General features: G+C 40.5%; 1 protein-coding gene across 1 annotated transcript; it reads right to left on the bottom strand.

Moving 5' to 3' along the window:
• Positions 1 to 262: 262 nt before the first annotated feature.
• On the bottom strand, positions 263 to 7,087 carry LOC307128848 (uncharacterized protein). Its single transcript, XM_079820857.1, has 3 exons — positions 7,020 to 7,087; positions 6,262 to 6,622; positions 263 to 1,355 (listed from the first exon to the last, which is right to left on the bottom strand). The coding sequence occupies exons 2-3, from the start codon at positions 6,569 to 6,571 to the stop codon at positions 568 to 570; spliced, it is 1,098 nt and encodes a 365-aa protein (XP_079676983.1). The 5' UTR covers positions 6,572 to 6,622; positions 7,020 to 7,087; the 3' UTR covers positions 263 to 567.
• Between the last annotated feature and the right edge of the window lie 4,084 nt (positions 7,088 to 11,171).

Below are 11,171 nucleotides of genomic sequence, written 5' to 3'. Positions count from 1 at the left end.
AAATACAGATATGTTTTTTTGGTTATATCGCCCAGCCCTATAAAGCATTTTGATTTACCATTGTGTATGAAATGTGATATATAAATAAACATGCCTTATTTAACTTAACCACCATAGCCTACTAAAGTGCTGACTTTGTACTTTTGACTGAATGGTTTGCTTTATTTCTTATTGGAGAGCTTCCTATACCTTTTACTTATACTTTTATAATGGCCATTATTGATTATTAAAACTGACGTTTAACAAAAAGAGAGTTGTGTTTGTCATATTTCATTTTATTACAGTGAAGATAATCAGAGTACATATTCACATATTGACTGAACCACATATTTATAGGTTGAATGTTATATTTCATTTTGTTTTAAATACATGCAGTGATACTCACATGAACTGATTTAAATTGTGTTTAGTAATTTTATTTTATCATTCTTCTAGAAGCACATTTGTGAGGTCAGGCACTGATGTTGGAAGAGAAGGCCTGGCTCTCAGTCTCTGCTCTAATTCATCCCAAAGGTGTTCTATCGGGGTTGAGGTGCAGGCCAGTCAAGTTCCTCCACTTCCATGTCTTTATGGATCTTGCTTTGTGCACTGGAGCAGAGTCATGTTTTGAGAGGAAGGGGTCATTACCTCTTGGCAGGTGTAAGCCTTCTCTCCTGTGTGAATTCTCATGTGTTTCTCAAGGTTTCCTTTATCAGTGAAACTCTTTCCACACTGTTGGCAGGTGTAAGGCTTCTCTCCAGTGTGAATTCTCATGTGGCCTTTAAGAGACTCTTTATGAGTGAAGCTCTTTCCACACTGTTGGCAGGTGTAAGGCTTCTCTCCAGTGTGAATTCTCATGTGTTTCTCAAGGGTTCCTTTATCAGTGAAACTCTTTCCACACTGTTGGCAGGTGTAAGGCTTCTCTCCAGTGTGAATTCTCATGTGTTTCTCAAGGGTTCCTTTATCAGTGAAACTCTTTCCACACTGCTGGCAGCTGTAAGGCTTCTCTCCAGTGTGAATTCTCATGTGGCCTTTAACATGCCCTTTTCGAGTGAAACTCTTTCCACACTGCTGGCAGCTGTAAGGCTTCTCTCCAGTGTGAATTCTCATGTGGCCTTTAACATGCCCTTTTCGAGTGAAACTCTTTCCACACTGTTGGCAGGTGTAAGGCTTCTCTCCAGTGTGAAATCTCATTGGGACTTTAAGGTGCTGTTTTTCAATTAAACTCTTTCCAGACTTTTTTTGTGAGGAAATCTTTTCAGTCTGTGAGCAACTAAAAGATTTTTCTCCAGCTATGAAATCACGATGTTGCCCATACGGATCTTTCTCTTCCATTTTATTTAGTTCTTGGCTCTCCACTTTTAGTGCCATCAGATCTAAAAGAGACAAAAAACAAGTTAACCCCAGTTCAATGGCACAAAACAACAGACAAAGACATTAAACCAGAAACATGTGTTACATCCTATACCCAGTAAGCTACAGAAAGAGGGGTTAACGTTATCCGACAAACACCTAACGTTACAAACTTTTTTTTAAATCTCAACAGCGAACTTGGCATTAGTGTAAATTATTCTTTGATTAGAGCTTTTATGTATTGTTTATCTACAGGCATACTAAACATGCTTCTGTGTTTGATTTGGCTACTAGTAAAGCCAATGTTTAGTGTTCGTTTTGGGTTAATAGTTCTTGCGACAGATATTTGGCTATAATCGTTCTATAAATACAAAAGTAACAGTGCCATTCAGGAGCGATCACTATAGATCCGCAGTCTTTACTCTTGAGGACTGAACAGGGCCTGCTCGATCATCTTCACTAAAATTGTCTGGGTCCGATTCTGGCTCAAATTGGTATGGTTTTATTGATGCCATTGTTTCTAATACTACCCAAAGCACAGGCTACCGGTAAAGGTAAGGGGCACAAACGTGCACTAGGCGTTTAGCGAATCACAACACACTGGGTCAGCTAACCAATCTGAGCCCATTGCGTATTTTTGAGGGACTGGCTTCATACAACCCGGAAACCATCAGACCGTTTTTACAAAGAGGGACAGAGTAGTGTAGAATAAAAGTAAAATATATGATAAATAATGCAATTTTTTAAAAACGAAGCATGAACACGTTACAGTGCACCCCACAAACACAATCAAGCCTTCGAAAGAATGTGTTTTACCACCCCTTTAATTCTGTTAGGTCAAGCTTCAGCTGCACACCCTCTAAAGCCGGGTGCACACTGTGCGATTTTGGCCACGATTTGGCCGTCTGAGACAAATTTTGAAATCCTAAAAGATTTCTCTGATCCTAGGCTAAAATCTGAAGTCTTTGATCCTTAGTTTGACATGTGCACCGACAACCGATTAATGACCGTTGCGATCAAATTTTACCTCGGACAAAATTCTGGCAGTGTCAGAAGATTTGAGGCGCAATCCTGCAGTGTGACTTCTCCTAGGACGACCGTCAAATCAAGAACCAATCAGAGCGCAGAACCTGATGACGCATTTCGTGCAACAACATCAAATCACAACAGGGAACATGTCGAAAAGAGTCAGGTGAATGAAAAATGGCAGCGCTTGTTTTTGTTGTTTGCTGAACGCTACCGTTGTGTATGTGAATGCGGCTCACCGTTACTGAACGTGTCACGGATTGATGACGTAAAACTCAGTCCGTACGAGTCTCTGGCTTGCGTCCGTTTTTCGCGTCTGACTGTCGTACAGTCTGACATAATGACAACTGAGATCCTACAGTGTGACATGTATTACATCGGGGATTATGTTCATACAGTCTGACAAGCAACATTCACAGAGGATTTAGAAAAATCGCACAGTGTGCAGGACCCTTAACTCCAATTATAAAATAGTTTTTTCTCCAATTCATTGTTGAAATATAATTTTATACACAGTGTCTGTCATTTTCACGACAGGTTTATTTAACATGCATGAAATAATCAAGACATCACTAACAGGTTAAGTAGAATATAATGAATATAATGGCTAATATAGAGCATAATTTTATTCACTAGAGAAATCAACTCTTTCACTAAATATATGTTGACACTGAATGACTGCCTGAGGTAAATGTGATGCTAATGTTACATGACATTGTTTAGTTTACAAGCAGTTATATTGACGTCTTTCCCCTGTTGAAACACTGATTTAGCGATAACACCACATGACGGTAAGTTGTAATGTATCCTCAGCATCAGGGACGTCGTTAGGCCTATTTTAGGGGGGCTGAAGCTACCCCAAAATGTTCCTAAGCCCCCCTAAATGATAATAAGAACCACAATAACAATTCGATTTATCAATAACCCGTTTCCTCATTCATATTTAGACCCAATAAATGATTTATATCCAGCTACAAAAAAATAGCCGAAAAGTCGGAAGTTGGACATAAGTACAAAGAGTCGTTGTGCTATCAAGATGATACAGCGTTGCAGACCGGAGCGCTACTGCAAGTAACTTCATCTCGTCTCATCATTACCACGGTTATAATCGTTAACGAAAGCGAACGAAAAAACGAAAACTAGGTGGGTTGTCGTTAACTTAAATAAAAATAAAAACAAGGCATTACAAAAAAATGGTAACTAACCAAAACTGTAATGTGTGTTTGGCAAAACTAACTAAAATAAAATTACAGATTAAATGTCCTTAGTTTTCGTCTTCATCAATGTCTTTCATTGAGCAAATAACCTTCAGCTGCATTTCCTTCCCCTGCGTCTCTCACTCACGCGTCTCTCTCACATACACACGCGCCACCAGGGGCGTAAATTTAATCTAAAAGTTGGGGGGGACAATAAACATGAAATTTCTCAAGAGCAATTTTTGAAGGGGACACATAATACAGCCAAAATCGTACTTGTAAGGATATGTGTACCACAAAAAAAAAAAAAAAAACATTTTGTACTTATTTGGCGTTTTGGTGCACTGAAAAATTATCTAATGTCCGTTTTTCTTTTCTCTGTCATTTTATCTGACCAACAACAACGCGATAGTAGTTTAAATACGATTAAGGTTCACCACGCAGTCATATTATAATTATTAAATTATCTTGCGTCCTCCACATAGTATTTTATACTATGATATTCAGATATTTAGATATTCAACTGCAACAAGCCCTCTGATCTGCCCCTTATCATCATATTGAGCAAAACCCTACACAGATCTGACTGAACTTTCGGTTTAGAATTAGCCAATTTTTTGAATTTGGGGGCGGGTTGCTTGAATTTTGGGTTCATTAGCCGATTATTCGTAATGAAAAACACAACAACAAAACAGTACAATGACACACTCCCTTAAATAGGCGCTTTTACACTTTGAAACCAAATCTTCGATAATCTTGTCTGTCAGCTGTTTGCTCGTTCAGCTTGTGCTGTATTGAGCAGACACGTTCAGTTTTTAATTGTTTAGTCAGTTCTCTAACTGAACTCAATGATTTTATTACTATACACTATTACTATTTATTACCTCCGGCAGGCGTTTCAGGATCCTCCGGACCAGGACCAGCAGACTTAAGAACAGTTTTTTCCCCAGAGCTGTCTCTTTACTGAACTCAAACCCCCATTGATCCACTTCCCTCATATACTGACAACTCTCCTACCTCACATCTGCCTTCACTTTGTTATTTGCACTACCGACTGTTTATTACAGTAACAACTGTTTACTTATGCATTCTGCACTACCATATCTTAACTGGATTATGCTCATTTGCACTGCCGACTGTATTTATAGTACCAACTGTTTACATTTGCATTTTGCACCGTACTTCTAACTGCCATATGCAACCACTTTCCACTGCACTTTTACACTTTTTTTTCGGATAACTCTGTCCATAATTTATTGCACTACCTTAATCCACTGCTATATTCCTCATATTAGCCTAACATATTATTGTATACCTCTATCTGTAAAATTCTGTTTAAAGTAATAGCCATCTGTATATTATATTCACTGTACATATTCACCTGTAAATTCAGTTCTGTTTATAGTAATAACCATCTCTCTATTTATACATATTTATATATATTCAGTACATATCCATGTCCTGCACTTACGCAACCATTGTATATCCTGCACTTGCTGCTATTGCACTTCTGGTTAGACCTAAACTGCATTTCGTTGCCTTGTACTTGTACTTGTGTAATGACAATAAAGTTGAATCTAATCTAATCTTATCTAATCAGGAGCAAAATCTGGCCTAAGGAAATTCCCCCTTTGATGTGTCTAAAAGCTAACATTACAGTAACTTTTCTTTAACAGAGTAGAAATGGAAGAGAATATGTCTGTCACGTTTTACTTGTTAAAGGGATAGTTCACCAAAAAATGAAACTTCTGTCATAATTTACTCACCCTCAAGTTGTTCCAAACCTGTATGAGTTTCTTTGTTCTGCTTTGTTCTAAGATGATGTTTTGAATAATGTTTGTAACCAAGCAGAGAGAGCAACCATTGATTAAAAATACTATGGTAGTCAATAGTTGCTCTCTCTGCTTGGTTACAAACATTATTCAAAATATCTTCTTTTGTGTTCAGCAGAACAAAGAAACTCATTCAGGTTTGGTACAACTTGAGGGTGAGTAAATGATGACAGAAGTTTCTATCCCTTTAACATCTTAGTTTCTTGACTGGTTATTGGCATAAGTGTAGCTCTAGATGTGAGTGCAAAGATTTTGCAAACGCAAGTTACAAATACCCTGGGGGCGAGTGTGGGAACTCAGATTGAAGTGTGTTCGGCGCTTGAAACAAGACGACTGTGAACTGTTAACGATTGCACTCGGTTACACGCGTGCACCGAACTATCCGTCATTGTGTTAAACCCGCCAATAGCACGCCAGGTTTCTGATTGGTCCCCGCAAATTTGTAACAGAAGCAGGATAGAAATATGTACAGGTTTCCAGCCTGAGGTACAGGCCGAAATCAAATCGCCTGCAGTTTGGGCTGGGTTTACCTGGACTAGGCCATTTCAGGAGCGACTCGCAGAACAGGAAAGCGGATTCAGTCAATTAAAAGCGCTCGTCATTCCTGAAACTTTGCGGTATATGTGGACGTTGGTCCTCTTAAGAAACATGACAAAACTTTTCTTCAAATTGTGAATGTAGTTTAGACTACAGAAAGCAAGCAGTGCAGCCGTTATAGTGATCGACAGAAAATCCCTCTATAAACCAATGAATCTAACAGCACAAACAATTATTTACATTGAGTATAAGCTTTGCTTGTTATAATGAGAGGATCTGTGAGCGTGTAGACTTGAAAACATCAAATGAGTGAGTTCAGCTTTGAGAATGAAACCAACCTGAGTGTTCTTCAGTTTCTTCATGTTTGACTCTCAATGTTTCTTCAATCTTCACGTCTTCTCTCTCCTCTTTCTCTGTTTGTTCCTCAGTTTCTTCATGTTTCACTCTCAATGTTTCTTCAATCTTCACGTCTTCTCTCTCCTCTTTCTCTGTTTGTTCCTCAGTTTCTTCATGTTTCAAACTGAATACATTTTCAATCCTCAAGTCTTCACTCTCCTCTTTCTTTCTTTGTTCCTCAGTTTCTTCATGTTTCAAACTGAATACATTTTCAATCCTCAGGTCTACACTCTCCTCTTTAATAAACACCATCTTTATTAATGATCTCAGCCGCTTCTCCAGGAGTTTTCCTGTGTGTTTGTCCTGTTTAAGACGAAAAATAAATCCACATTAAATCTCTGAGTGTCTCAATCAGCTCTATTTCAGTATCAACAGTCTCAGTAACACTCAAAACTAGCACTACAAACTAATAAAAGAAAACAAATTACACAAACACTATATATTTATTTATTTAATTTCTCTCATCTCTACTCGTCAGAGACTGAACTCAAGTTTGAACTGATTCATGATAGAGAGAGAAATGAGCCGCTGCTTCTTTTACTTGAGTTTATTCTGTTACTTTACTCACACGGCGCTGATAAATGTTAGATAAAGCAATGCAATGTTACATTTAATAATAAATCATTCAATCTGCGTTGCTTGTAAAACTTTGAAGATGGTTTCTATAGTTTTAAACACTTTAAACGCTTAAACCACAAACCTTTCTTCAGCTGAATCACAACACATGCAGGAGCGCGGCGCGGCCTTATGACGTCACACCACCACAACAAAATAAAAGTCCCGTTCACAGGCTACAGTCTACAGTCACAGAAGTGCACACATACAAATAATACAAGAGATGACAGAAATTCAGAGTTGAATGTATTGGTGACATACATATTTAAATACATGTTCAATGATGTGTTGAAAATATTAGGAAACTAAAGACTGAGAGACTTTGTCTAAAAGTTAAAACGGTATTGTTTAGGGGAATAAATTATTTCTATAATATATAAATACATATAAAGTTCATTTGAGTCTAAAAATACCTTAAAATAACTGTACTAATGATAACTGAGGATTTTTAGATGTAGACTATAAGATTCTACATCTAGATATTCTCACTGATAAATATATTATTAATTGTCGAATAAAGTCATTATTTTTGTTTATTTGTTTGCGCATGAGAAGTATTCTCATCGCTTCATAACATGAAGGTTGAACCACTCGAGTCACATGGACTATTTTAATGACATTTCTATGAAGTGAAAGTGTTAATTAAATTGCTGTCTATGGAGAGGTCAGTGAGCTCTCAGATTTCATCAAAAATATCTTCATTGTGTTCTGAAGCTGAACGAAGGTCTTACGGGTTTGGTACGACACGAGGGAGAGGAATTAATGACAGAATTGACATTTTGGGGTGAACTAACCCTTTGATATCTGCATTGATCAAATGAGTAAATCTATAGTCTTAAATTCCTAATTATTTTCTGTATTCTTCTTTCTCTTTTCTGCATTTCGCCTCTGCTGTAGCTTCTTTCCTTTTAATAAACCTGGCGTTGTATACTTAATATTGTTGGCTCTGTGATAAATTGTGTATGTTGATGCTTCTATGCGATGCCCTGCACCGAAGCAGAGTTGGAGCGGATCTCCAGTCGGACAACATCTCTTAAGCACTAGGAGTAAAACTTCAAACATACACTAATTTTCAAAAGTTTGGTGTTGGTACAATTGTTTATGTCTGAAAAAAAGTCTCTAATGCTCACCAAGACTGAATTAGTTTGATTAAAAAATACAATAAAAACAGTAATATTGTGAAATAATATTAAAATAATTGTCACATGACCCTAATATGATGATTTGTTGAAAACAGTTGTGCTGCTTTATATTTTTTGGAAGACAATAACAAAAATGCATTCAGTTGATCAAAAGTGACAGTAAAGACTTTTATAACGTTATAGGATTTTTAAAATTTCAAACTTTTAAAAAAACCTTTTTATTCATCAATAATCCTGAAAAGTGCACCATGGTTTACACAAAAATATGAAGCAGCACAAATGTTTTTTACCACTGATAATAATCATAAATGTGTCACAGGTCGGGGCGGGCCAAACCAGACTGCACCCACCCCTGGAAACCCGGGAACCACCCCGAGGAACGTGTCAAGGACCAGACAGACAAGGGAATAAAATAATACCGTTTATTTATTATAGTTAAAAGGTCAATGAATTGGATAAGTCCTAATTAAAATCTTCTTCTTGCCACCAGGACAGTTCAAGAGTCTACCAACCTCCCGGGACGGGAGGGGAGGGACGTTCGTGGCGGACCGGAGGCTCGTCGGAGGGGAATCAGGGGGGAATCCCCGCGCCGTCCAGGTAGGTCACAGGGTGAGTATTCCTCTACGGGACTCAAGAGGGGAGGCCGTGGTCAGACGAACCCCATTCAGACTGGAACCAGGTAAGTATGCCGATGCGAGGGCGAAGCGAGTCACTGGGGTTACTCCGGAGGGAGGTACTCAGGGGTGGGGGCAAGCGAGCCACTCTTCTTCTTCTGAGCAGGGTAAAGGCTTCCAAATAGGGCGTGTGGGGACCACCAGGCGGGGGGGGGGGACACTTTGAGCGGGGCGCTCACGTCAGCTGAACACTGGGACAGACACAGCACAGTTTCGACGGTTCAACAATATGTGAAGCTTTTCAACTGATATACCTTCTCTCCTTTCAAACGGGGTCAAGACTTCCAATAGGGGCGTGTGGAGACCACCAGGCGGGAAGGACACTTTGGACGGAACACTCGACCACCAGGCGGGGAGGACACTTTGGACGGAACACTCCACTTCCGCTGAGCACTGGAACAGTATAGCAAAGTCTCAACGGTTCAACAGTATGGGAAGCTTTTCAACTGATATACCTTCTCTCCTTTTGAACAGGGTAAAGGCTTCCAATAGGGGCGTGTGGAGACCACCAGGCGGGAAGGACACTTTGGGCGGAACACTCGACCACCAGGCGGGGAGGACACTTTGGGCGGAGCACTCCACTTCAGCTGAGCACTGGAACAGTACAGCAAGGTCTCAACGGTTCAACAGTGTGTGAAGCTTTGCAACTGATATACCTTCCCTCCTTTGAACAGGATCAAGGCTTCCAATAAGGGCGTGTGGAGACCACCAGGCGGGGAGGACACTTAGAGCGGGGCGCTCACGTCGGCTGAACACTGGGATAGGCACAGCACGGTTTCAACGGTTCAACAGTACACGAAGCTTGCAACTGATATACCTTTTCTTCTTCTGAACAGGGTAAAGGCTTCCAATAGGGCGTGTGGAGACCACCAGGCGGGGAGGACACTTAGAGCGGGGCGCTCGCGTCGGCTGAACACTGGGATAGACACAGCACAGTTTCAACGGTTCAACAGTACACGAAGCTTGCAACTGATATACCTTTTCTTCTTCTGAACAGGGTCAAGGCTTCCAATAGGGGCGTGTGGAGACCACCAGGCGGGGAGGGCACTTTGAGCGGGACACTCACTTCGGCTGAGCACTAGAACAGACACAGCAGAGTTTCAACAGTACATGATATATGAAGCACTCAGCACTAGCGGGGCCGGGTCTTTTCAAGCCGGAAGTTGGGCAGTTGCTTTATCAAGACCCTTCGTTAGAGACAGCGGGTGGAAGACTGTAGGAGAGGAGTGCACGGCAGACTTCTATTACTTCTCCACACACAAATTTCACTTCACAGCACAAACCGTGTAAATCTTCACTTCAGGCACTGCAATTCCACTCGCACACCGTGCATTCGGGCCAGCACTCACCCACCGGTCTTTTCTCCCACCAGATCGGATCTCGTCCTCGATCAGGGCTTGACTTTGCTCCGGGAAAGCAGAAGAATGATGCAGCGATCACCACATTCGGCAAGGAGAGGACAGAAGTTGGAGACAGATCATTAATTCACTCGGTGTAATAGTTCACTCGTGCCAAACGTTTTCCAAACTCTCCACACCACTTCAGTGTTAGTGCATATAAACAACGGATCAAATACTCATCACTTGCGTCTTTCTCACTACGGACGATATTCCTCAAGTCTTCGCTGCCAAATACTTCACTCCTTCCTTTCCTCTTCCACAACTCCAATCTTCCCCACTCCACAGCCCAGCCTCAATAAAAAGAGCAACCCGCTGACAAACACAGCATCATACGGGAGGAGATCCACACAACAGTCTGCTTTCTCTCTGTTTTTAAAGCCTCATCTCAATAGGTGTCCCTCTCACAGCGTTCTCTATAATTGCCCCACACCTGCTGTCACTCAGGCAATCAGCCCCGCTGCCATGGCAACAGATTCACAGGGCATAGACCGGAGGTTCACTGGAAAATCCTGCAACAGTATTCACCAGGATCTTAGTCCCGTTCGGTTGGTTTTGTCACCCCGTGACAAATGTTTCTTGAGCAGCAAATCCTCATATTAGAATGATTTCTAAAGGATCGTGTGACTGAAGACAGGAGTAATGATGTTAAAAATTCATCTTTGATCACAGGAATATATATTTTTTTTAAATATGAGAGTACTGATAAGTATCAGTGATAAAATCATTATTTAGCTACACCCATCCCAACACTGTACACAAAGAGAAGAAAAAAAATCGCCTTTCGTGAAAAGCCCTCCACACCTCCAAATAAGACAATGTTATACCTAAAATCACAGACATTAGACCAGGGTTCTCGACTCTGGCCCTCGAGATTCACTTTTCTGCAGAGTCTAGCTCCTGCCTTGCTTAATGTCACGACCTATAACTTTCTAGTGATCCTGAAGACATTGATTCACTTGTTCAAGTGTGTCTGGAAAAACAGACCTCAAGGGCCAGTGTTGGGGAAGCTACTGGGTCATTA

Source organism: Gobio gobio (genome assembly GCF_949357685.1).
Source record: "Gobio gobio genome assembly, chromosome: 1".
In the NCBI taxonomy this organism is placed as follows: Eukaryota; Metazoa; Chordata; class Actinopteri; order Cypriniformes; family Gobionidae; genus Gobio; species Gobio gobio.
Note: the sequence above shows the minus strand (reverse complement) of the source record. Positions and strands in the feature narration are given on the sequence as shown.